Raw genomic sequence first — 12,344 nt, 5'->3', positions numbered from 1 at the left:
TCTTTATTAACTTGTTCAGAAAAGAGATGTCTTTGGGCTTCCTAGTATGGACTCTTACCCCAGCTCTATTTGATAAGTTCGTCATGAGGGTTGGGGACTAAGCTCAGTGGTAGCAAGCACAAAGCCCTGGATTTGGTCTTCTGATGGAGGAGAGTTATCTGTCTATGTTTTTTTTATTGGTTAATTAATAAAAAAAACTGTCTTGGCCCTTTAAGAGACAAAAAATTAGGTAGGTGGAGTAGACAAAACAAAATTGTGAAAACAAAAAAATAGAGTTGGGGAGACGCTTTAGACAGTCGCCATAGTGAGTCTCCATGTTTTTTCTCTCCGAGATAGATACAGGTTAAGATCTCTCCTGGTAAGCCACACCTCGTGGTGCTACCCAGATTACTAAATATGGGTTAAAAAAAGATGTAAAAATTAGCCAATAAGAGGCTACAGATAATGGGCCAGACAGTGTTTAAAAGAATACAGTTTCCGTGTAATTATTTTGGGTGTAAAGTTAGCTGGTGGCCGGGTGGCGGGACGCAGCCCCGCCGCTTCACACTACAGTCTTCAGTGGTGGCAGTGTGTGTGTGTGTGGGGTGTTATGACAATGGCAGGAAACAGGGTAACTGAAGTCTGTCATGAGTGACTTCTACACATTTACCAGGAAAGCTGTATGAGGAACAGACTTAGAGCGGAGCCTCTCCTGTGTTAAGAGCATGGCTAACAAGTCAAGTCAGTTCTCCATGACAGTGTCATTTGCAACGGCTGGAGATCCATAGGCTTGGCTTTTTCTTGTTTTGTCTGTGGATCTGCAAGATTGCTTTCCTATTGGCTAACTTATAAGTTCATATTGGTTAGTGATTTAGTGTTCGTAATGATTATTGTTGGGAAGATGTTGGTCCAGAAGCAGGCTGTGATGTCTGCAGAAGCATGTTCCTTTAGGAGTGTAGCCTGTTACACCCACCTGCCTCCCTACTTGTTCCAGCCAGCGTAGTCATAATGTGGTACAAGAGAACAAAGTGACTTTCCTTCCCCCTCTTGAAGAAATTTTTGCTTTAGCTGGAAATAAGCAAACATATCCTTTTCTTACAGGTGAATATTTACCGCTTGGTTACAAAGGGGACTGTGGAAGAGGAGATCATAGAGCGGGCCAAAAAGAAGATGGTGTTGGACCATCTGGTGATCCAGCGCATGGACACCACTGGCAGGACAGTTCTCGAAAACAACTCAGGAAGATCCAAGTAAGTGCAGCAAGGCTGAGAGACAGCCCACCTTGTTCCCACCAGCACTTGGCAGGTTTCACAGGGTTCTCCACAGGAAGTGTTCATCTACTCATTGGTGCTGTAAGGGTGGTGTTGCCCTCCCCTCCCCCATGGATGTGTGTGTCTGCATGTGGAGATTGGAAGCAAGAATTGGTCTTCTGTTTCTACCATGTCATTCCTGGGGATCAAACTCAGGTCGTCAGGCTTGGGACAGAGGCCCTTACCCACTAAGCCAGAAGAAGGCATTGTAGTCTGTAACCTGAGTTACAGGTGGCTGTGAGTCACTGAGCATGCTGGGAAACAACCCAAGTCTTATGGAAAAGCAGCAAAGGTTCTTGCCCACTGAGCCATATTTCTAGCCCTCTTAAAATTTTTATTTATTTTTGAGGGAAAGGAGGGGCACACTTGTGTCTCTGTCCAAGTGTGGAGGTAGAAGATAACTTGTTTTTCCATCTGCCATGTGGGTTTGGGAGTTGACCGCAGGTAGTCTCAGGCGTGGCTTTACACGCCGCGCTGTCCCGCCAGTCTCCACTTAGGGTCACACTGTGTCTTACTTTCCAGCTCTAACCCTTTCAATAAAGAAGAGCTGACCGCTATCTTGAAATTTGGAGCAGAGGATCTCTTCAAAGAAATTGAAGGAGAGGAGTCAGAGCCTCAGGTAATCAACTCAGAGCCTGGAAATGTACTTTTATATCCGCTATGGGAATCGGTATGAAGGTTCTCGAAATTAAAAATGGAACTACCACACACTCCAGCTGTAGCACTCCTGGGGCTGTACCCAAAGAGACCATCGTGAGGTATCACAGATGTTCCATAGCCAAGCTTTCTGAGCACTACTCACAGTTCTAAGCTGCAGAGTCTGTCTGGGTGTCCACTGATAGGTGCGTAGGTAACAAAGCTCCACCGTGGGTTTACGTATGTGAAATTATGTCATGTGTGGGAAAATCTGGGCTCTGGAAGTGATCATTTCAAGAGAAATGAGCCAGATTTGCAAAGACAAGCATCACATGTTTTAATGAGTATTATTCAAGTATGTGATATACTTCAAAGAAATGTAGTTGAGTAACCCATCACTTTTATAGTAAAGATGCACTAGTAGAAAAATGTTTTTTTTTAAGAATATTTTGTGAGCATCTAAAATTTTCAGGAAGTAGATTCCTCGTTAGAGATGTTTATATAAAGAAAGTAATTATTTGCAGGGGCAGGGATTCTGTTTTACTTATTTTTTCTTATTTTTTCTTATTTTTCTTATTTTTTCTTATTTTTTACTTATTTTTTCTTATTTTTTCTAACTCAAAGCTCTTAAAGAGGGAGGGATCCAACACTGAAGGAGTCTGTATTTCTCCATAGTGGATTTTCCTAGAACTCCTTGAATTTTGCCTCATCGTGTGAATAAGTAGCAGTGTGCCGGGCTGGGTGTGGAAGGTGGAGACCGAGGCTGTCAGCGCGCACGGACGCGTCAGCAAATGCTGGGACCACTGCTTTCTCACCGTCCTTGTGTCATTCTCGTTCCAGGAAATGGATATAGATGAAATTCTGCGCTTAGCTGAAACCAGAGAAAATGAAGTGTCAACTAGTGCGACGGATGAGCTTCTGTCACAGTTTAAGGTAGGGAGGCCTTTATTTATTACCAGGACCTCCTGTGTCTAGAGCACCTCCTCTGGTACTAGGCTAGCTCTTCTTCCCTTGACCCGAATCAACTCGTGCTTAGTGTCATTCTGAGTGAGGCTGTTCGGAACGTAGTCTGCAGTATCCCCATGAAGGTAACCACAGAAGCGAGCCTTCCTTCCTAGAGTCCGGTGCAGAGGAAAAGACAACTAATGGATCAGAATGTGTTGTTGTGGGATAAGCAAAAGACTGGAAGTATGGCAGGACATGGGAGACATCCATAACATCAGATGTCAGAGATGTCAAAGGCGTGACAGTTGTAGGTCACAGTTGGGAGACTCCTGATAACTGGACCGTTAACCTTTCCCTCTTCACTCTCCTTCCCTTTTCTCTTGTTCCCTCCCCTCTGTCTCCTTCCCTCTCTTAGGGAAGTAAAGTGTGTCAGTGGTGTCTGGTAATAAGAATTAAATGGGATCATGGCTAAACATAGAAACTGGACACCAGATCAATATGAAGCGACATCACTGAGTATAGGCGTTTATTTAAAGGCATAGGAAAGGTAATTATGAATAATAGATAGTAGGACTAAAGTTAAGACTTTTAGAAAGATGTTACTGTATTCCTAGGTGACTGGAGGAACTTGAGGATAGGGAGATCCTGAAGAGTCCTAACTAAGAAGGAAGGAATCTGATGGCTCATTGCCCCAAAGGAGGCAGGAAGTGATAGAATCTTAAGCAATACTTGAGAATTTGGTTGGGAAGATAAAGGAACTGATCACCTTAGTGAAGAGAGGGAAAGTATGGGAATTCAGTCTATGACTTGAGTTCTGCTGAGAGGCAGGAAACCTTGTGGCAGCTGTGGGTAAGAGCGTGCGTGTGGGGAGGAACTTGATAGGGAATCATCTAAATGTAGTTGGCGTCTTTGCTGTGGAGCCACTCAACAGGATCATGTGACTTTCTCCAGCAATACCTGATGTAGGAGAAATTGGGTCTATTGGCAACCCTAGGATGGGAGATTGGTCTGGAGGGTACAGGGAAATCCAAATAGCCAGTGTTTCCACAATGCGAGTGAGAACATGGCTAATTCTGTGCGTGTTAAAGAAGCCAGAGAGAGTTGAAGGTTACCGTGGTGTTAGGGGCAGTAGGCTGCATAGTTTTGAGGGAGAAGTGGTGGGTTTTGGCTGGAAGCTGTGCTTTGTTGTGTGTGCTCCATGGCTGACAGGTGGAGACTGTCTTAATGAAAGACTAAGGAATGAGCTGGGGAAGAGTGGTCAGAGAGCTCTTGGAATGCAATTCCCAGGATTCATTCTGGGATGCAGAGGACAGGGTGGAAAGAACAAAGGGAAGTCATTGTGGCTTGTCATAAATTTGGTGTCTTATAAACAGTGTCATAGACTGCTTCATCTAGAAAATAGAAATTAGTTTTCACAGTCCTGAAGGTTTCTGAGATCATGGTCCCGACACGTTGAGTTTCTGTGAGGTCTGTCATGTGACTAGCATACTGCTGTCTTCTTGTCACGCCTCACAAGGTATAGAGAGGCCAGAGAGCTCTGCCTGAGTCCCTATTGTAAGATGGCAACTAATCCTGCCATGAGGACTGTATTATCCTCAGCTAATCACCTTCCAAGTACCCCTTCCTAGTACTGCTGAATACTGGCATCAGAATTCAGCATTAATTTCTTTTAGTGGTATTTGTGCTGGGGTTTGAACCCACGATCTCCTACATGCTATGCAAGTATTCTGCCATTGAGCTTAAAACTTAACTCTGCAACACATGAATTTTGAGGGGGCACAAACATTGAACCTGATTCTACCTCTGTTGACTCTCCTCATGTGTGATCTTATGATGTTTTGATTAGAATTGTACATGATTATTTAGATACAAAAAAATTATACATGCATAAGTTATTCAAACAGTCAGCACATTGCTGATTACCGTTTTCTTCCTAAGTCCTTTTGTCATATGTTTTAATATTCAGGAAAATGTGATTAACACTAGAGGTCTTACCCTACAGCCTTTCTGTTGATGAAGTGAGTACTTCAGCTAAGTTGGCCCTATTTTTCTCCTTAATCTTTTGTCTTAAGCCTTGATTTAGTATGTTGGAAACAGCAATTTAAATATATATATGATTACCATTTTATTCAGCAATAACAGCACTTGTGTTACTCTTTGCTATGTTTGAAATATTGTTTTAAAGTATTTGATACATATTAACTTTACATATTAGTATTGATACATATTAATTTACGGCATGCCTGTGAGTAAGTCTGCATTATATTTACAAATGGGTGAACTGATGTATAAGAGAGGCTGTCACCTCCTCCCTCCCTCCCTCCCTCCCTCCCTCCCTCCCTCCCTCCCTCCCTCCCTCCCTCCCTCCTTTCCTCCCTCCTTTTCCTTTTTTCTTTTTGCAGTAGGGTTTTACTTGTGGCACTGGATGTTCTGGAACTCACTCTATAGACCAGGCTGATCTCAAACACAGAGATCCTCTTGCCTCAGCCACCTAAGTGCTGGGATTAAAGGTGTGTTGCACCACCACAGCCCGTAGAGGCTGTTAGTCTCTTAACATCACACATAAGTGCAGCTGTGATCATTTCTTAGGCAGAATGTTTGACCCATTACTCACTGTACTGCCTTTGAAAAAAATTAATTCCCAGCTTCATGACCTATCAACATATATTCATATTTCTGTTTATCATTTTTGACTCCTTAAAAATACCAGACTTAAGGCCCCAGGATAGCCTGTAAGTGGAGGAACTTGTCAACCTGAGCTCTGTTCTTGGAATGCACACTGTGGAGGGAAAGAGCTGACTTACAAGCTGTCCTCTGACATGTGCACACACACACAGACAAAATATAAAAAACCCAGACCTAAACTATTGTAAACAGTACTTAATTTGACAGAATGGTGAATTAGTTTTTTTTTTTTTTTTTTTAACAATCTCAGAAATTATACTTTTTTTTTCTTGAAATTTAAAAAATCTGGTTGTAAAGATCAAAATATCCTTGCTGGAAGTTAAAGAGTTAGTTTTACTGCATGCGGTAAGGTTTTGAGTTGATTTTGTGTTAGCTCCAAATGACTTTGAGGAATGGAAACTGTAAAGACCTTTTGTGCTTCATCAGACACTTAGGTCAGGAAAGACGGAGTGTGTAAAGGATGTGGAACTGGAAGTGGATTATGCACAGATGCCAGGGCCTTCGAGAGACTGCTCACGTCTGGCTGTAGCTCTAGTCCAGTAGACTAGATAGCTTTCTTTCTTGGAGCACATACCATTTGAGTACAGATACCTACACAGATACCACATGTGTGAGAAGGAACAAATGGTGTGTTTTCTAGATTTGTTTTTGCTTTCTGCCTAAGGTTAAAATGCGCTTTTGAGTGATGTAATCTTTCCATGTGTTCTGCTGTTTCCGCTTGTGATGAAAGTGAGTAAGTTACCGGTTGACTTGGTGAGTGCAGGCTCAGGGCTGCTTCTCGTCACAGTCAGAGAGATGCAAGATCATCATGGATGATTAGCTACCAGATATTTTACAACAGAGTTAACAACCTTTCAGTAAGATTTACAGTTTTTATATTTCTGTATCTAGTTCCCTAATTTTTAATAAAATTTTTGATGAACTTATAGCTTTGGCAGGTTGATTTGTGGGAAATAAAAGGGGAGAATAGTAAAAATAAATTGATTTTGATTATGTAATATTGTGAGTCTATTACAGTGTTCTAAATTAAAAAGCCGTCTGCTTGGCAGCTGGTGTTTGGAAGTAGAGAAATGTCAGATGTGATTGTCCCTTCACTTTCAGGTTGCCAACTTTGCAACAATGGAGGATGAAGAGGAGCTAGAAGAGCGTCCTCACAAGGACTGGGATGAGATCATTCCAGAAGAGCAAAGGAAAAAAGTGGAGGAGGAGGAACGGCAGAAGGAGCTAGAAGAAATTTATATGCTGCCACGAATTCGTAGTTCCACTAAAAAGGTGAAATGAAAGTTTGCCTTGTGCTGTATGGCAGGGCGGGTGCAGGTTAGTCAGGGAGGGGTGAGGCCTTGATACAGGCCTGCAGGGGTGCAAGCAGGGAGGCGGGGCCCAAAGGCTCGCCCTTGTGACTTCTTTCTGAGTCTTTGATGATTGGCTTTTGAAGAAATGCCTGGATGGTTCTGAGTCTGCAGAAGTTTGTGTTTTGCCTTTGAGGCTGAAACTGCTGGCAGTCGTGACAGGTGGGTCTCACAGCTGCTTCAGCCTTCAAAGTGCCAGATCTTTTTTTGTCCTTAAATGTCGATACTATTGGGTCTAAATAGTAAAAGATTACATGACTAATGGAGGCCATCCACAGGCTGTACAGCTTACTCAGTCTTTCATAAGCATTTTGATACATCCCCCCACTCAGTATCACTGAAGTAAGAAAACACATTTATTGATCATTTTGTTGGCGGTATTAAGCTTGTCTGGTATCATTGTAAATCAGCATTATCACCTGTTAAATGGTTACTGCGTGCCAGGCATAGTTCTGGCTCCATTTTCATTTCCTGATAAATTCAGTACTTGTGAAAACCCTTTTTCAAAGAGACTATCATATTACTATCCTCATTTTACAAAGGAGAAAAGATAAAGAAAAGTAGTTGTCTGTTTTATACCAGGTATCATATAGATTATAGTATAAAAATTAACCAAGTATTTTTTTTTTAAATATTTATTTATTATGTATACAATATTCCGTCTGTGTGTATGCCTGCAGGCCAGAAGAGGGCACCAGACCCTATTACAGATGGCTGTGAGCCACCATGTGGTTGCTGGGAATTGAACTCAGGACCTTTGGAAGAGCAGGCAATGCTCTTAACCTCTGAGCCATCTCTCCAGCCCTTAACCAAGTATTTTTAATTCAGTATATTTAATCATTGCAAGATCCCTGAAAGAATGACAGTTTCTCCCCCCTTATTCTCTGACACTTGACATTTGTTTACGAAAAACTAACTTGTCATCTATGATTGGAAGTCTGAGTGCTAACAGTTAAGCTGGGCTGCTCTTAATCCTTTTATTCCAGGATTTGACACTTGAGACTTTGCCTTCTCTTTTCCAGGCTCAGACAAATGATAGTGATTCTGACACAGAGTCTAAGAGGCAGGCTCAGAGATCTTCTGCTTCTGAGAGTGAGACGGACGACTCTGATGACGATAAGAAGCCAAAGCGCAGAGGGCGCCCGCGCAGTGTGCGCAAAGACCTGGTGGAAGGCTTTACGGACGCAGAGATCCGGAGGTCAGTGGAGTCACATGCAGAAGCATGTGTTCTCACCTTGGTCAGTGGGCTCCTGGCACCCAAGACAGGGTAGGCAGAAAGAGGTCACGAGAGAAGGGCAGCAGAGCCAAGGCGTCTGAGGTCTTCCTGAAGAGTGCGTTCTTACTTTTCTTCAGGTTTTTGTTTTTAGTTTTGAGTGAGGTAGATCTCGTGTAGCCTAGTTGGCCTTGAGCCCCTTCTTTGAGGTCCTCAACCCCAGTCTTTACCTCTGAGTGCTGAGCTCACAGGCGCTTTTCCATCTCTATCTCCTTACTTTTTCTGGTTCTTGAGACTATTTTCAAGAGGAATTTTACGAAAGGGAGACTTTACGTGTACAGCACATATCTGTGTTTATGATAATGGATGTGTAGAAGTAGCTCTGCTGGTCGCACTGCCGTTGGCTGCATCTGTCCTCGTGAGCATTAGTGGTTTGGATGCCTGATCTAGTCGCTCACATAATACTTTGGCAGCTTGCCTTTTCTCACTTAAATCAATTTGAGACATTGAGCTCACTTTTTGGCCCTTTGGAATGGAAATGATAGTGGTATTGCTCATCATTTTGGTCTGCATCTTTTAAATCTAACTTGTAGGCATCCTTCAGTTAAATTAGTTTTTCAAAGTCTCCTCTGACAACTTTTTGCTTTGTCTTCATGCATTACATGCAGTGCAGTGATTGTTTTTCTGTGTCCAGTGCTGTCTTTCTTTCTTTATTTCTCTACCAGTGCCTGTTGTGGTCATTAGGCAGGCTTCAGCATGCCATTCTAACTGCCTTGTTTCCATTTCCAGTGCTATTTTTAAAAAATTTTTTTAAATTTTCTTTGGGTGGTTTCCATGGAAATTTCAAGTAACATCTGGATGCATAAGCATTTAATGTTAGTGGTTTATGAAAATCTTGACTGCAGTTGCCTCCTTTTTCCTCCTTATATGCTGTGGTTACACACGTTTTTCATATACTGGAAGCCCACAGTTTACAAATCAGCTTTGTGCCATTGTTTATGAAGTTTGGTAGAAGAGTTCAACCAAAAATCACTTGAAAACTCTTTTTATAGCTTCTCTGAAATTCAGTGATCTGAGAGGCACTTATTTCTTCATGTGGATTTGAGCTGCTGCCTAACGCCCTTGCTTCCTCCCTGAAGGACTCTCGTTAGTGTTCTCTTTAGGGTGTGTCTGCTAAGGAGGAAGTCTGGATTTCTCAGTTTCCTGCAGCATCTTAACTTCTTACTTGTTCATCAAGTTTTTATTCTTTTTGTTGTCGTTCTGTTTTCAAGTTTATTGATTCTTTTTTTTCTCCCATGATCCTCTACTGATCCTTTCAATTTTGGTTTTTGTACTTTTCAATTCTAGAAATATTTTTTGTCTCCTTTTTAAAATTTTTCTATTTGTTCCTTTTCCTTCGCTCTCTTAGAATCAAACCCAAGGCTACATGCATGCTGGGCAAGTGCTGTCCTCCTGAACTGCCTCCCCAGTTCTCTGATTTATCTGATTTATCTGCTGCTCTGGTCCGTGTGCGCGTTTACAGCAGCAGATTGCTGTCTTCTGAGTTCAGGGGCCAGACTTCTTAGAGTGCAGTTCTCCTGCTCTCCTTTGTCTTTTTTCTTTGTACTTGCTTTTTCGTGTGCCATAATTTTGTTTTTGTTTGAGAAACAGATTTTTGTTTGTTTTTTGAGACAGAGTTTCTCTCTGTAGTGCTGACTGTCCTGGAACTCACTTTGTAGACCAGGCTGCTTTTGAACTCACAGAGATTTATCTGCCTCTGCCTCCTGAGTGCTAGGATTAAAGACACGTGCAACCACTGCCTGGTGAAAGCCAAATGTTTTAAATAATCTGATTTGGTAACTCTGTGCCGCATAGTCTCCCTCACCAGTCAGTTTGGTGCTGGTTTCTCCCTGACTTCCCTCAGCTGTTTTATAGTCTTGTCTTTTTTGTCATGTCCTTTGATTCTCTGCTCCTTTAGCTCAGTGATTAGCAAATGACAGGCAGAAATCTCACTTGTTCAAAGCTAGCAAGTCTGCTAACCACTTTGAGGAGCTTCGTATGGCTCTTGTTTAGTGCTCTATGAGTCTATCCACAACTGTACCCTGACTTGAGGATCTGTGTGTGGAAGTTAGGACCTTCCCAGATCTTTCCTTTGCATGTGTGCAGACCTCCTCACGTGTGGTCTTTTGATTCCTAGGAGTATGTCAGAGCCTTTCAGGTGATTCTGTGGACATCTATCTTCAGTTCTTTTTATTTTTTTGACCAGTGTCGTATTATCTCCAGGTGATGTGCCTTATGCCACTTGTGCGATAAACCTTTGCATACGATTAATGCCAATGACCTGTGGACATGATTGTTTTAATTCACATTAAAAAAGACAAACCAGGAGATGGCCCACCAGTTAATAGCACTGGCTGCTCTTACAGAGGACCCACATTCGATTCCCAGCACACACCTAACAGCTTACAACTTCCTGTAACTTCAGCTCCAGGGCTTCTGACTCCCTCTTCTTGCCTCCCTGAACACCAAGCATACACATGGCATGGCATACAGACATTTATGCAGCCAAAATACCCATACATATAATACTAATAAAAGAAAAAGAAACAATTCAAGAAAAGAATAAGAAAAGTAAAACCTGAGAACCCCGCTTTTGCATGGTCAAGTCAGTATGCCTTCTCTCTGGAGATGGTCCGGAGGTGTCTCAGACCTGCCCTCCTCACTGGCGGCTGCTGTGCACAAGTTTCTCAAGAAGGATTTGGAAATAAAGCAAACTGCAGTGACAGAAGCTCTTTACTTTTACTGAGACTCAGCCATTTTCTTCTACAAATGCTTCAGATGGCTGCAGACTTTTGCTTATTTTTGGGTTTTCCTTAGAGTTGATTTGGGCAGTTTTTGTTGCTGGTTTTGTTATTTTTGTGGAGGAACAACAAAAAACTTTATTTTTGGATAACCTTATTGTGTCATTGAAGATTATTTTCACTGTTTTTAGTGCTGAGGTTGAACCCAGGGCCTGGTACATGCTAGAGAAGAGCTATAGTTCCCAGTCTCCTTACTATTTTTACATCTCAACCTACTATTTCAGACAGAAAATATTTCATTTTATATTAAGGAGAAATGTCAGGTCACAGGATAGCCCTCAGGTCCACTTTCCTATCTAACACTTCACTAAGTTTGTATTCAGATTCTTTTCTTAGCTCTTGTCATTGCTCAGTGACAATTCAGTCTGTTAGCTCTATGCTAGTTCAGCTATACAGTGCTGCTGTCACATCTTATTTCCTCTTTTCCTGGTCTTTTTCCTTACACGGTCACATAGCCGGTTTTCATAGTAGCTGGGCATGTTCCAGTGATGCAGACCATATGTTGTGCCATCTTGCTTTTTACTGAAAGTGTTGGTAGCTAGCGTGAAATGGTGAGGGTAGATGGGAATGGTCAGCATGGTTAAAGGTAGAGACGGTGGAAAGATAGACCGGAGGTTTGGGTGGAGACAAGGGTGGGCACCAGTAAACAGTTTCCTAATTACCTTTAAATTATATGTGTTTATGCATATGTACATATTGTATATGGTTCTGCTTAATTTAAAAATTCATTTGATGGTCATAGAATTCTTAACAGCTGTATCATTAACCATAAAATACTAAAAAATATTGTGATTGAGAACTAGCATAAAGCTAACGGACTGAATTGTCACTGAGCAATGATGTCAGAGTTTCATCGTGGTGCAGCACCCACCTGTCTAAATCACATGCCAGAGCAGTCGCTGTTGTAGGACCTGCTTGTCACTGAGCATAAACTTGGTGTCTACCCTGAATAGTGCTTGAGCACTGTGAAGTTGGCCTGTTCAGAAACATGGCAGATGCATGGGATTGTGTCAGCCTCTTGAAAGTTTATGTGGCTCCTACTTCATGACAGGATATTGTGGTATTTTTAGTTAATACTGTGGTTTTTTTTTAATTCATTTTGTTGATCATATTCTTAGGTTCATCAAGGCTTATAAGAAGTTTGGTCTCCCTCTTGAAAGGTAAGACCAATAATAGATCTGTCCTCTTTTTACTATATAGCAAGCTTTTTTTTTTCTGTGAGGGGAGGTAATATCTTCCATTTAATATTGGGAGCAGTTTTTCCACCTGTTAAAGCATTAATATACCGGGTGCATGTCCTGTTTCGGAAAGGCGGTACAGGTGGTTGCTGCAGACTGACCTTTGGGGAGTTTTGTCTGAGCGAGGGAGATGGGGGGCATGCATGCAG

The 12,344-nt window shown here is 42.1% G+C and overlaps 1 protein-coding gene across 1 annotated transcript in view; it reads left to right on the top strand.

The window, feature by feature from the left end:
* The window catches only part of Chd2 (chromodomain helicase DNA binding protein 2), a 115,249-nt gene that overhangs the window by 65,508 nt on the left and 37,397 nt on the right, over window positions 1-12,344 (top strand). Inside the window, 6 exon segments of the mRNA XM_042054056.1 lie at window positions 1,081-1,229; window positions 1,812-1,908; window positions 2,766-2,858; window positions 6,657-6,827; window positions 7,927-8,102; window positions 12,076-12,117. Coding sequence (XP_041909990.1) covers window positions 1,081-1,229; window positions 1,812-1,908; window positions 2,766-2,858; window positions 6,657-6,827; window positions 7,927-8,102; window positions 12,076-12,117 — 728 coding nt within the window.

The sequence above is a fragment of the Arvicola amphibius genome, chromosome 12 (assembly GCF_903992535.2).
Source record: "Arvicola amphibius chromosome 12, mArvAmp1.2, whole genome shotgun sequence".
NCBI classification, from domain to species: Eukaryota; Metazoa; Chordata; class Mammalia; order Rodentia; family Cricetidae; genus Arvicola; species Arvicola amphibius.
The sequence above is the reverse complement of the archived record's forward strand: the minus strand, read 5'-3'. Positions and strand labels throughout refer to the sequence as shown.